General features: G+C 37.9%; 1 protein-coding gene across 1 annotated transcript in view; it reads right to left on the bottom strand.

The window, feature by feature from the left end:
* Positions 1-12,489: 12,489 nt before the first annotated feature.
* Positions 12,490-15,455, bottom strand: part of EPRS1 (glutamyl-prolyl-tRNA synthetase 1) — an 89,465-nt gene continuing 86,499 nt past the window's right edge. The window contains exons 31-32 of the mRNA XM_077157872.1: positions 12,966-13,030; positions 12,490-12,844 (exon numbers count right to left, since the gene is read on the bottom strand). Of these exons, the coding sequence (XP_077013987.1) occupies positions 12,694-12,844; positions 12,966-13,030 (216 nt within the window). The 3' untranslated portion in view covers positions 12,490-12,693. The remainder of the gene's footprint in view (positions 12,845-12,965; positions 13,031-15,455) is intronic.

Here is a 15,455-nt window from a genome sequence, read left to right on the forward strand (position 1 = left end):
CTGCTATTGGTGACAGGGATCATCTTATGTCCCAATGAGGGTCACTGAGGTAATGACCTCCTACTAAGAATACAGTCCTAGTCCATTGCCCCATCTCCTTGTCCACTACTGATTGCCCGAATTTGTTTTTTGATTGCCTGATTTTGCATGGAAACTGGAGCTGTTTCAAGGAGACACAGCCAAGAAGAAGAAAAATAGTGTTTAATTTTCTCACTACTGCACCCTCTGGCACTGAACCCAGTGCAGGCACCCAAATTTATTTCTTGAATAAATGGTTAGCATTTTTATGGACGTATGTTTGAGAACAAGAGAATGTTAGCTACCTTCCCAAACTATTGATGCTTCTGACAACCCCTGAACATGTTATATGACAGATACCTAGTATTATAACAGGAATCAGATATAAGAAAGGTTATCTGCCCAGACTCTCTGGTCAAAATGCCTTCTCTTTGCTTATTTAACTAAATGTTCTTCTTCTGCTGATCTCAGCTCAAAGCTTCTCCACCAGAGGCCAACGCAGTTGCTGTTACTGTCCAATTCTCTGAAATTTCATGTGACCTATGACATAATTAAAAAACTATTTTACAGGTTTGATTCCTGGACCATGTACCCAGCCCTCCCACCCCCTCAACCCCTCCCCCCCAAAAAAACCCAAACTACATGTACCCAGCCCTCCCACCCCCTCAACCCCTCCCCCCCAAAAAAACCCAAACTATTTTAGAGAGGATTGTGTACTAGGGAGCTCCAAAAATCAGTCCCTCTACCAGAACAACTATTAACCAGGCAGGAAATGTCTGAGTCAACTGTTTTGAAACTCTGGGATCTAGCAGACCACTGCATGGCACCAAGGGAACAGTAGGAGGAAGGAGCTGGTAAATTATGGCAAACACTGGTGAATTGCACTCTCCAGGGGGATGGCTACTGTCACCCATTCCTCAGTCTCATGGCAGGCAGCGGTGAGGTACTCAACCTTGACCCCTGACTCAGCTTGCTGGTGCTGGGGTGGGATATAAAGTGTGTCCCCTTCCTTCCAGGGGTGTGTGGTCCAATCACTGATCACTGTTTTTGATTAGCTAATTTAGATCACTGGGGGCAGGGTTCTGAGAGCAGTCATTATTCCAGCCTGTCCCAGGCAAAAGTGGCAGAAGAGACTTAAAGACATTACAATGTCTCAAAACTATGGAAAACAAAAGGGCTGAATTCACCAGGCAAGTGAGGAATCAAGAAAACACAGTTTCAGAGAGCCACAGGAGAAGGTCCTGGCACCCTTCCTGATCCTTCCCTCATCCCCTCCCTAGGGCATTTTAGAGCCAGCCAGCACTCCCTTTGCAGGTCCCTGGTCTTCTTTTGGTTGGGAAAGACTGACTTGGGAACCTCCTCTGCAGTGTGCTCACATCACAGAATTTGTCCTCCAGGCAAAGCACCTTGAGACAGGGAAAAGAGTGTAAGAAATGATAGAGTGGGACACCTGGGAGTGGAAGGTCTGTCTCCTAGGAAGTAGGGGGGACATTCACATATTCACATTACTGTAAACAGGAGAACTTGAAGGCCATTAGGAAGCACAAGCCCAGGATAATACACGGAAGCCTGTACTGTGTATTTGCCTTGGGCTGACTTTCTTGATTGAAGGGCTGAACTCGGAAGGAGAACACCAGCCAATGCAAAGCCGGTTTGCAAAGGCCACGGAAGGTTTTTTTTTCATTGGTTTGTTTAGTTTTATTAGCTTCTGGAACCTAAGAAAATCTCTGTACTGTTACTAGCTGGATACAAATTCAAGAAACACTCAGTTCAGGGACTAAATTCCAGAGTTAACATTTAAAATATTAATGTACAGTGCACAACAAAAGGCTACAAGCCAAACAAAGACACAGGAATGGCTTATCCAAAGATAGAGGATAAAAATCCAGAAAAAAAAAAAACAATGAAGTACTAAACTATGTACATACTGGACAAAGTCTTTAAAAACGTGATATTCAATATGTTCAAGGAGATGAAGGAAAATATAAAGGAAGAGCTAAAGGATATCAGGAAAACAGCAAAGAGATAGAAATGTTTAAAAGGAACTAAACAGAACTACTAGAATTGAAGATCACAGTAACTGAAATGATAAAATGCAAGGAGGCTTTCAACAGCAGATTGGAGATGACCAAAAAAAAAAACTAGCAAAACTTGTAGACAAGAAAACTGAAATTAGTTAGGCTAAGGACCAAAAAGAAAAATGAATTTAAAAAATGAATATAGGTTCCAGGCCAAGATGGCGGCTTAACAATGTGCACATTTTAGTTCATCCTCCAGAAAAACTACTAAATAAACAGAAACAGTACAGAATAGCTCATGGGGCCACGTCAGTGACCAGACACACAGCATACCCAAGTCTGGACCAGCTGGACCAGCTGCGAGCCCCCCCAGAACCGTGAGTTCCCCAAGCCACAGAGGCTGGTGCCCCTCCCCCACAGGCTGCTTCCCAGAGGGGAAAGGAAAGAGACTTTACCAGCAGCAGGGGCTGAGCCCAACTAACCGCCAATTATGGAATTAATTAACAAGTCCTGACTACTGAAAATAGGCACCCAGCTCAGGTGAACCTGGTTAAAGCAGAAGTCACTGATTTTTGCCCCGAAGCCAAGGGGGCAGGGCTGACGGAAAAAGAAAAAAAAAGGAAACAGAGGTTTTTGTGGCTATGCTTCTACAAGGGCTTGACTGCCTTTGGATATATCGGCAGAACTTCTCAGGCTGCAACTGCCTCAGATATAGGCAGAAACAAGGTTGTTTGAGGGCTTGTCTGGAGCCTGTGCCTTCCCCAGGGGAGGGGTGAAGCCCAACTCAGGTGGAATCCCTCCCTCAAGGAATTCAGAAACCAGGGTTTGGTAATCTGAAGCCATTAAAACCAGCCTACAACCTCTCCTCTATCTCTGCCACGCCCCCAGCAGGGAGAGTCTGCCAAAGTAGAAGGTACTGCATCACCTTATGCTGGTGGGAACTGCAGGCAGACAAGCACTACATACTGGGCAGGATAAGAAAAACAGAGCCCAGAGACTTCACAGGAAAGTCTTTCAACTTGCTGGGTCTCACCCTCAGGGAAAACCGAAGCAGGTGACTCTTTCCTCCTGATAGGAGGCCAGTTTGGTCTGGGAAAATCTGACTTGGGTCTATAATACCTAAGTAGACCCTCCTAAGTGTGGGGGGAGAAAAGGCACAATATAAGCAGGGCAAGAAACAAGAAAAGAAGAACTGAAAAATTCTCCTCTGTGAAACAAAACCTAAGCTAGAGGTCCAGATAAAGCTGAACTGAATGTCAAAGAACAGATAGACAACAAATTCATCCAGCAAGAAAACCCTAGGTAAAAGAAGTGAAAGCAATCTCCACAATAAAGTAATTTAGGTAATTAAATGCCTAGATACCAGCAAAAAATAACAAATCATACTAGGAAAATTGAAGATATGGCCCAGTCAAAGAAACAAACCAACAACTCAAATGAGATACAAGAGCTGAAACAATTCATTCAGAATATACGAACAGATATGGAGAACCTCATCAAAAACCAAATCAAAGAATTGAGGGAGGATATGAAGAAGGCAAGGAATGAACAAAAAGAAGAAATCAAAAGCCTGAAAAAACAAATCACAGAACTTATGGGAATGAAAGTCGCTGTAGAGGAGATGAAAAAAACAATGCAAACCTACACTGGTAGATTTTGAGAGACAGAACATAGGATTAGTGAACTGGAGGATGGAACATCCGAAATCCAACAAGAAAAAGAAAGTATAGGGGAAAAAATGGAAAAATATGAGCAGGGACTCAGAGAACTGAAAGACAATATGAAGCACACGAATATATGTGTTGTGGGTGTCCCAGAAGGAGAAGAGAAGGGGAAAGGATGAGAAAAACTAATGGAGGAAATTATCACTGAAAATTTCCCAACTCTTATGAAAGACTTAAAATTACAGATCCAAGAAGTGCGGCGTACCCCAAAGAGAATAGATCCAAATAGAAGTACTCCAAGACATTTACTAATCAATATGTCAGAGGTCAAAGAGAAAGAGAGAATCTTGAAAGCAGCAAGAGAAAAGCAATCCATCACATACAAGGGAAGCCCAATAAGACTATGCATAGATTTCTCAGCAGAAACCATGGAGGTGAGAAGACAGTGGGATGATATATTTAAATTATTAAAAGAGAAAAACTGCCAACCAAGAATTCTATATCCAGCAAAATTGTTCTTCAAAAATGAGAGAGAAATTAAAACATTTTCAGACAAAAAATCACTGAGAGAATTTGTGACCAAGAGACCAGCTCTGCAAGAAATACTAAAGGGAGCACTATAGACAGATACAAAAGGACAGAAGAGAGAGGTGTGGAGAAGAGTGTAGAAAGGAAGACTATGAGTAAAGGTAAAAAGAAGGAAAATTAGATATGACATATAAAATCCAGAAGGCAAAATAGTAGAAGAAAGTACTACCCATGCAGTGATAACACTAAATGTTAATGGGTTAAACTCCCCAATCAAAAGACATAGACTGTCAGAATGGATTAAAAAAACAGGACCCATCTATATGCTGCCTCTACTCAAAGGACATGAGGGCAAGGACACAAATGGACATTTGCACTCTAATGTTTATAGCAGCATTATTAACAATTACCAAGAGATGGAAACAGCCAAAATGTCCATCAACAGACGGGTGGCTAAACAAACTGTGGTATATACATACAATGGAATATTATGCAGCTGTAAGACAAAATAAAGCTATGAAGTATGTAACAACATGGATGGACGTTAAGGACATTATGCTGAATGAGATTTGCCAAAAACAAAAGGCCAAACACTGTATGGTCTCACTGATATGAACTGACATTAGTGAACAAACTTGGAATATTTTGTTGGTGACTGAGAACATCAGGAGATAGAAATAGGGTAAGACATTGGGTAATGGAGCTGAAGGAATACAGATTGTGCAATGGGACTGAATATAAAAACTCAGAAATGGACAGCACAGTACTACCTAACTGTAATACAATTACGTTAAAACACTGAATGAAGCCGAATGTGAGAATGATAGAGGGAGGAGGGCTGGAGGCATAAATGAAATCACAAAAAAAAATGGATGATAAAGATTGAGATGGCATAATCTAGGAATGCCTAGAGTGTATAACAATAGTGACTAAATGTACAAATTTAAAAAATGTTTTTGTATGAGGAAGAACAAAGGAATATCATTACTGCAGGGTGCTGAAAATAGATGGTAATTAATATTTTAAAATTTCAATTTATGTGAGACTAAAGCAAAAAGTGTTTATTTGGTACAAAATTTATATTTTGACTAGTGCATCTCCTAATATAAATTATGTAGATAGTTGGTTGAACAACATAAGTACATGGAACCTTGAGTAGGACATGAGATTTTGTTGGTTTGTCCAGAGTGATGCCCTGATGAATCCCAGAGTGATTCAATCAGTGAGTGGAAAAGTATTTGCAAAGACCCCTTCAGGGAATGGTGAGAATGGGGGAAAATTCAACCCCCCCTAGTTGAATTCTTGATATTCTCACAAGCAGTGTGGACAACCAAAGTTATAGGCTGAGCCCCCAGTCTTGGGGTTTGTTCATATGAAACTTAACCCCACAAAGGATAGGTCTAGGCTACTTAAAATTAGGCCTAAGAGTCACCCCCAAGAGAGTCTCTTTTGTTGCTCAGATGTGGCCTCTCTCTCCAGCCAACACAACAAGCAAACTCACCTCTCTCCCCCTCTCTACGTGGGACATGACTCCCAGGAGTGTGGACCTTCCTGGCAATGTGGGACAGAAATCCTAGGATGAGTGGAGACTCAGCATCAAGGGATTGAGAAAAACCCTAGAATGAGCTGAGACTCAGCATCAAGGGATTGAGAAACCTTCTCGACCAAAAGGGGGAAGAGTGAAAGGAGACAAAGTGTCAATGGCTGAGAGATTCCAAACAGAGTCGAGAGGCTATCCTGGAGGATGTTCTTATGCATTAAGTAGATATCACCTTGTTGTTCAAGATGTAATGGAGAGGCTGGAGGAGACTGCCTGAAAATGTAGAGCTGTGTTCCAGTAGCCATGTTTCTTGAGGATGATTGTATAATGATATAGCTTTCACAATGTGACTGTGTGATTGTGAAAACCTTGTGTCTGATGCTCCTTTTATCTACCTTGTCAACAGATGAGTAGAACATATGGAATAAAATTAAATAATAAGTGGAACAAATGTGAAAATAAATTTAGTTTGAAATGCTAGTGATCAATGAAAGGAAGGGGTAAGGGGTATGGTATGTATAATTTTTTTCTGTTTTCATTTTATTTCTTTTTATGTCATCTTTTATTTCTTTTTCTGAATTGATGCAAATGTTCTAAGAAATGATCATGATGATGAATATGCAACTATGTGATGATATTGTGAATTACTGATTATATATGTAGAATGAAATGATTATATATTAAGAATGTTTGTGTTTCTTTGTTGTCATATTTTTTTATTTAAAATTAATAAAAAAAAATTTTTTAAATGAATATAGTCTATAGTCTTTTGGGACACAATCAAGAGTACCAGTATTTGCATTATGGGAGTCCCAGAGGGAGAAGGAGAGAAAGAAGCAGAAGGAGCCAACATTACTTTCATAGCAAAGCCTGATGAAGATACCAAAACAATATAAAACTACAGACCAATATCCCTTATGAATACAGAAGCAAAAACCTTTAACAAAACGCTGGCAAACCAAATCCAATAGCACATTAAAAGATTTATACACTGTGAACAAATGTGAATTATCCCAGGTATGTTAGGGTGAGTCAACATAAGAAAATCAATTAATGTAATATACCACATTAACAGAATGAAGGGGAAAAACACCACATGATCATCTCAATGGATGCAGAAAAGGCATTTGAAAAAATCCAGCACTGCTTCTTGATAAAAACTTGTAGAAAACTAGGGAAAGAAAGAAACTTCATCAACATGATAAAGGGCATGCATGAAAATCTACAGCTAACATTATACTTAATGGTGAGAGACTGAAAGCTTTCTCTCTAAAATCAGGAACAAGAAAAGGATGCCCACTGTCACCGCTGACAGTCAACATTGCACTGGAAGTTTTTGCCAGAGCAATAATTCAAGTAAAAGAAATAAAAGGCAACCAAATTGGAAAGGAAGAAGAAAAACTTTGTTTGCAGATGACATGATCCCATATCCAGAAAAGCCTTTAAAAAGCTACAACAAAACTCCTAGAGCTAATAACACACATTCAGCAAAGTGGGGGGTACAAGATCAACACCCCAAAATCAGTAGTGTTTCTATACACTGGTAATGAAAAATTGGAAGAAGAAATCAAGGGGGGGGGGGAATCCATTTATAATAGCAACTAAAATAATCACATAGTTTGGAATATATTTGAAACTATAAAACTTAGCCAAAAGAAATCAATGAGGACCTAAATAAATGGAAGGACATTCCATGTTCATGGATTGGAAGACTAAATATTGTAAAGATTTCAATTCTACCCAAAGCGACTTACGGATTTAACACTACCCCAATAAAAATTCAAACAACATTCTTTGCACAAATGGAAAAGCCAGTCATTACATTTATATGGAAGGGTAAGGGGCCCCAAATAGCGAAAGTCATCTTGAAAAAGAACAAAGTTGGGGGACTTATATGTCCTGATCTTAAAACTTATTATAAAGTCACAGTAACCAAAGCAGAATGGTACTGAAAGAAATTATGTGTTGCATTTAATTTGCTGTAGTAAAGACTGAAAAAAGAAAGAAAAAGAAAATCCACAGGACTGCACAATACAAGCAGTGATCTTAAGGTGAACCACGGACTGTACTTAATAATACAATTATAAAAATGTTCTGTCATCAATTGCAAGGAATGCGAAGGCAAGATATCAATAATAGAGTGGTATATGGGAACTCTGTGTTTTATTGACAATTTTTCTGTAAACCAACAACTTCTCTAATAAAAAAGTTAAAAAACTATATTAAACACACTCATGGTTGAACTAGAAATGCTGAAGATTGAAAATGTGATGTAGGTACACTGGTGGCCCCAGTGAGAGGTCAGTAAAAAACTGAACCTTGAGCTGTGAGTTTTCTTTTTGCAGCAGTGAAAACTAAGTATACAACCACTTTTTTAACTTGTCAGTTATTTCTAGTGAATGGCTGTAACTTGCAAATAAAAGTGATCTTATTTTTGAGAGATAATTTGGATTCAAATTTACGCACTGTCTTAAAAAGCACCACCACTCTTAAGCTATAGTGTTTGAGAATGGTTTGATTTAGCTGAAACTCACTTTAAAAGCTTGTTTATCAGAGGTACATTTGGGTTAAGGATTCTTTCCTTAATATCATTATTTACATTATTTACAATAGTGCCTGAAGAGTGAATTCCTAATGTGAGCCATTGATGGTATACTTTGGATGGACTGTATGCTGTGTAAGTATATCTCAATTAAATTACATTAAAAGAAAAGTGAATTCCTTTTAAAGCAACAAACTTCGGGGTTTTCTGCGATTAGTTTTCTTCATCACAAGCATCACAAAGTAGCCTGGAGATAACTCTGTACCACAGAGAGGCAGTATGTTCAAAGTCTCCTTCTCCAAAATGGCCAGGAAATCTAGTATAAAAGGCAAGTTATTTGTTTACAATGTGAGTGTGTGATTGTGAGAACCTTGTCTGATGCTCCTCATATCCAGGGTTGGACAGATGAGTAACACATCTGGATATAAATACATTAATAAATTAATAAATAAATAAACAAATAAACAAAGGGTAAAATAAATTGGGTAGATGGAAACATTAGTGGTCAATGAGAGGAAGGGGTAAGGGGTATGGTATGTATGAGTTTTTTTCTTTTTCTGGAGTGATGCAAATGTTCTAAAAAATTATCGTGGTGAATACACAACCATGTGGTATTGTTAGCCATTGATTGTGCACCATGTATAGAAAGCATGTGTGTGAAGATTTCTCAATTAAAAAAAAAGTGCAAATTATTAGTCTTGATCCACTTCTCAGGTTTTCTCATGGACCGGTTAAAAAACTCTAGTCCCTTTAAAGCATTTGTGTTAGTTTGCAGAAAAACAACTAGAAGATATAGTAACACCATAATTAGAGCTATATATTAGGGGTCTCTTCCTGTTGGCTGCATCGTCATGGCCATAACTAACATTAGCTATTATTTACTACTTATGTGTTAGTCATTGTTCTAAGTACCTTACTCTATGAGGCACAGTTACTCCATGATGTAGGTATTAGACTTCTGTTTTACAGACGAAGAAGTGGGCAGTTTACACAGCTATTAACGGTAAACTAAGTAAGATAAAGAATTCTGTGCTGCCATAAATCAAAAGAAATAATGATTCTGAGTACTAAAAATGTGACTCAGATAAATTTCAGTTTATCTCATTAAGTTAGATGTTGTACGTATCCCAGAAAAACACGTTTTAAGTCTAATCCTGTCCTGTAGGTGTGAATCCATTGTAAGTAGGACTTTCAGAAGAGGTTACTTCAGTTAAGGTGTGGCCCAACCCAATCAGGATTACTGGAGTCCTTTATAAGCAGAATGGAATTCAGACAGACAGAGAGAAAACCAGAAGCTGAGCATCAACTGAACCCACAAGAGAAGGGAGAGACCAGGAGATGCTCCACATGGTGGCTAAGAACCAAGGATCTGGACAGCCAACCCCAGAACATAAATTTTGGAGAAGAAAGCATCACCTTGACAACACCTTGATCTGGGCTCTTTCCAACCTCAAAACTGGGTTAATTAATATAATCTCATCATTTAACTATTTCATGGTATTTGCTTGAGCAGCCAAGGAAGCTAAAACACTAGACACATGAATACACATACTCAGTCCTGAAAGCATGCTACATTTAGTATCTGCTTTGAGTTACTGTGAACTTAGAACAGCTTTGCTGTGTTCGCACATAGCATGTACTTTCCTGCCTTTGCACCTCTGCAATGTTCTTCCACCTTTCCTATTAAAATTCCACTTGTCGTTCAAAGCACAGTTAAAAATGTCCTTTTTAAAGTCGTTTTCTTTAACTGGAGAATTTTTCCTCCTAGGTGGAAAGGTGCATTGGAACAGGGTCCTGAAATTTACCAGGTAGACGAGAAATGAGAGGTAAAGGAACAAAGGCAGGAAACCCAAATGGTTAAGTTGCAAAGGACAATGCTAGGTTAGAATAAAATAGGACTGAACAGGCAGGATGAGCAAGGCTGGGCTAAAGGGTTTATTTAAATATTATCCCATAAATTGGTGAGCCACAGAAGGATTTTTGATGGGAAGTGTGGTTTGAAATTATTTACCCTAGAAAAGCCATGTTTTAATCCTAATCCCATTTGTGAAGGCAGCCGTTTCTTCTCATCCTTATTCAGAATCGTATGTTTTAAACTGTAATCAGATCATCTCCCTGGAGATGTGATTTAATCAAGAGTAGTTGTTAAACTGCGTTAAGTAGAGGCGTGTCACCACCCATTTGGGTGGGTCTCCATTAGTTTCTGAAGTCCTATAAAAGAGGAAATATTTTGAAGAACGAGAGATTCGGAGAGAACAGAGAATGCTGCAGCACCAGGAAGCAGGGGCCACGAGCCAGTGGCCTTTGGCAATGAAGAAGGAAAATGCCTCCCAGGGAGCTTCATGAAACCCAAAGCCAGGAGAGAAAGCTAGCAGGTAACGCCATGTTCGCCATGTGCCTTTCCAATTGGGAGAGAAACCCTGTGTTCGCCATGTGCCTTCTCACATGAGAGAGAAACCCTAAACTTCATCAGCCTTCTTGGACCAAGATATCTTTCCCTGGATGCCTTAGAATTGGACATTTCTATAGACTTGTTTTAATTGGGACATTTTCTCAGTCTTAGAACTGTAAACTAGCAACTTAGTAAACTCCCCCTTTTAAAAGCCATTCTGTTTCTGGTATATTGCATTCTGGCAGCTAGCAAACTAGAACAGGAAGGAAAACATGTTCATAAATTGTACTAGAAGAAAAAAAACACATATGGTAATGAGATTGGTCTGGAGATAAAACTGGAGGTCATTATAGTAATCAAGATACGAGGTGAAAAGCCTGAAGTAAATCTACAGAACTATGAAGGGAGGGGCCAAGGAGAAAACAGGTACCAGCAATATGCTTTGCAAGCAGAATGAATTTGGGTGATGAGGTTTTGGAGGAGCTGGATACAATGAATCTCAGTCTTTTAGTTTTGGTTCACTGATTACATTTTGGGAGTAACAATCTTCCAGGCAGGAAGTACAATAGTGGGGGCAGATCTAGGGGTGAAGAATGAAGTGAAATTTTGGGGACATGTTAACCTGAAATGTCCATGGAATACTCAGGAGAATTCAGTGCGCAGCTAGAACAGAGGCCTAAAGCTCTGATGTAGAGACAAAAATGTTGGCGTCATCATCCTATTAATGTTATCTGAAACTCTAGGATTAGATGAGGCCATTTAAGTAGTATGAGCAGAGGGACAACTATGGAAGTTTGGGACACCAAAGTCTAAGGAGTAGGCCATGGAAGAAGAGTCAGTGGAAGAGAGACATAACCAAGAAAATGAGTCAGAGAGCCAGGATGGCAAGCCATACGTAGTTTTAATAAAAGGTATCTGTCATGGTTAGGGACATATGTCAACTTGGCCAAGTTGTGGTACCTGTTTATCTGAGTGGGCAAGTGCTGGCCTGTCTGTTGCAATGAGGACATTTCATAGGATTAGGTCATGATCACGTCAGCTGCATCCACAGCTGATTCCATTTGTAATCAGCCAAAGGGGAGTGTCTTCTGCAATTAGTGACGCTAAATCTAATCACAGGAAGCCTTTTAAGGAGGATTCAGAGGAGACAGGTTCCATTCCTGCTTCGCTGGTGAGCCTCTCCTGTGGAGTTCATCCAGACCCTCCATCGGAGTCATCGGCTTCACAGCCTGCCCTGTGGATTTTGGCCTCTGCATTCCTGCGGTCACGTGAGACACTTATATAAATTTTATATTTGCAAGTGTTCCCTGTTGATTCTGTTTCTCTAGAGAACCCTAACTAATACAGTATCAAATTCAGCAGAATTTGGTCATAAGAATCATTAGTAATCTCAGGGAAAACAATGGTGTAGTGGGGACAGAGAAATGATATGAAAAATGTACAAAATAAGAAGTAGAAGCAAGGAGGGTTGATGAGTCTTTCAGAAACCATGACTGTTTTAGATGAAAATTAGAGGAAAAAAGAACCCTAAGAAAAAACATATTTTACTTCCATTTATGGTTTTGTTCTGTTTTTAAACAAAGATTTAGGACAATTTTAGATTTAGCAGAAGGAGCTATGGAATAGAAGTGCTTCAAGACAGAAGAAAAGGGATAACTGCTGGTTTAAAGTCTGATACAATGTGGAGACTGCTTAAATCAAGAACAGCTACATGGTTTTATTTATTTTCATCTTTCTATAGGAATTTCTTATAGTATTTCAGAAACAAATAAATACATAAACCAAAATTAGCTCATGATATTTATTACTGGGGTTGTTTACAGAAAAGTCTTTTTTCACTGTTAATTTAGGCATAAGAATAACTGTCTTATATGACTTGCTTTTAGACCTTTTATTTTAAAAAATCATAAAACTGGCTATATCTGGGACAATATTAGTATCAACTTTTTAAAAAGTGAGAAGGTTTGGAGATAGGGGTTTTGCTTTAGCCCTTAGTAACTACGACCAAACAAGGTGTAGTTCTTGGCAGGGTTCTTGCCACAGACGCATTTGGATCCAGGCTGCAGCTCACAGAGTGGTTTGAAGGGGATGCAAAGGCTTTTAGCTCCCATTGATGGAGCACCAGGTTCAAGGTCTTGATCCCTGAAATAAAGACAAAAACAAAAAACAAAAGCCAAAATCAAGAATTTCAGTCATTAATGCTATGAATTCCATTTTCCTCTGTTGCAAAATTTCTCATGCTTTATCTATTAATTATGTTTACCTGGCAGTGGTTTTTTTGATCCAGTCTTCACAGTCAATTTCTCCACAGAAGGGAATCTGAGCAATCTAATAAAAAAAAGAATAATCATATAGTATTAATAACTCCTTCTATTCTAAAAAAAAAAGGTAACATTCGAATTTTCTACTAAACTTACAAATGAAACATAGTTCTCCCAGTCTTTTTGAAGCCATGTTACCTCTGCAAGCCTCCGAGGGTATTTGCTCAGAAGGTACAAAAGATAGGGAAGAATATCTTTCTACTATTCCAAACCCACACACCACAGATCATCAAGATCCAACAAAGACACCGTTGTGATACATTAAAATGTCCAAATAAACTGGCTATAAAATAATAGCTGAAGAGAAGGAACAAAAGACAAGCAAACCCAAGTCTAGACTCCCATTATATCTTCCTAATTTCAATTCTGGACCAGTGTGTGCTTTGCCTATCTAAATGGTATTGGGAGGACAAAAGGTAAATGATAAATAGTAAAGGTCAATAATAACAATGAAAATCATGTAAACCGCACTTTATTCCTAGACTGTTTCTACCATGTTACAAGTAAATGAGTAATTTTTTTTAACAAAAGGATATTTGAAGGTCCAAATCATTTTGTTTGGGAAAAAAAAACTCTCAATTTTATTTCGTTAGACCACAGAGAATAATGGGGCAAAATCAAGAGACCACGGTCTTTTAATCCTAATTTTGAAATGCACTGCCTGTTTGAGAATCTCTAGACCTCAGTCTTCTTTTATAAAATGTGGAGGCTGGACTAGATACACATTAAGAATCCCTGCCAGTTCTGAATGCTACATTTCCAGAGCATGTCTACTTCAAAATGAGGTTTGTCTTCAATAATAATTATGTGACGATCCTACAAAAAATTCCTGGAGATCACTGCTGTTGGTGGGGGAGAATTCCCATGCATCAGAAATAGACACTTTAAAAACAGGTAGGCAGGCAGTCAACGGTGGCTCAGTGGCCCAATTCTTGCCTGACATGCTGGAGACCTGGGTTCGATTCCAGGAACCTGCCCATGCAAAAAACAAACAAAAAAACCCCAAAACGACAATAACAAAAAAATCAGCTAGGAAATTATCTAGCTTTTTCATTAATTTCTGATTAAGCATTACAAGCCACACATTTCATCCATGCTCCAATGAAAAGTCCTTCATGCAAACCCCTCCCAGCACATGGGATCTGGTTTTCAAAGGGCTTCTTTAAGCAGAAGAAAAGTGAAAATAAATCAATCAGGAAATTACAGAAAACTGGGCAATTCATCAGGTGAATATTACTGGGGGTGAGGACTGCAGTAATTAATACTTTCCCATAATTAATTATCATAATTATTATAATTATTAATTATTTAAATCTCATGTTCATTCAGTAGAATGTGTTGGCCTAATTCTCAAAGTTAGTAAACTTATTTTGATAATCTGTTTTAAGATAATAAAGAGTTAATCTATATCTTGGCAAATCGTAAGGATAGAAGTAGCTGGGGAAAAGGTGGCAAGCATGGCAATAATAACTACTTTTTGAAATTTTAATATGGAAATAATTTGTGCAATGAAAATTAAAGTAAAAACAAACCTAGAAACTGATTTTGGTAATGAATGCACAACTATAGATTGATACTATGAACCACAGATTGCATACTTTAGATGATTATATGGTTTGTAAATACATCTCAGTAAAATTGCATTTTTAAAGAACAAAATCTAGAGACAAAAAAGCAGAAATAATACAGTCACTGCCCCATATTGAGACTTAGTAAATCATTAGCACTTATACAAACAAAAAGCATGAAAAAAATGTACATTCAGAAAAGTGTTGAAATTCATTACAAAAGACAGAATGGGGGAAGAAATTTTATCAACTACATCATGTTAAAAATATGATGACAAAATTTAAAGACTGCCTTTGGGAATAAGTTTAAATCGGTTTTCTTTGAAATTTTACCTTTAAGTTACAAAAATTTACAGCTCTATTTTTCCATAACTTTAACAATTTTTACAGTGAACAAAGTCTTTTTCATGAAAAAAAATCACTAAGCCTTAATGTCTGTACTTCTCTAATGAATTTAAAACCAAATCAAAATAAAGGAGTCATGGTTGTAGCATATAAACAAATTCAAATAAAGTTATTAAATATATTTAGATTTATACATGATAATGTGGCAAAAACCATGTTTTAATTTTTTTATCTTCATTAATATGAAAGGATAGCATTTTAAAAGTATTTATTCAGCCATGGAAAGGTTTCTAGGTTTCTAAGTTTTTATCAGATTATTTCCTATCTATGTTTTAAAAAGACACTATCTTAAAAAAGTAAAGACCATCTTTTGCAATCTGTAATTTCTTAAATTCTTTAGTAGAAAATGCTGATGGGGAGAAATATTAATACTTGAAAATCACAATAACCAGTAATAGATTAGTAATGTGTAACAACTAAAAAATATACATTATGTGTAGCTAATATTTATTTTTTATT

This window comes from Tamandua tetradactyla, chromosome 4 (assembly GCF_023851605.1).
Source record: "Tamandua tetradactyla isolate mTamTet1 chromosome 4, mTamTet1.pri, whole genome shotgun sequence".
In the NCBI taxonomy this organism is placed as follows: domain Eukaryota; kingdom Metazoa; phylum Chordata; class Mammalia; order Pilosa; family Myrmecophagidae; genus Tamandua; species Tamandua tetradactyla.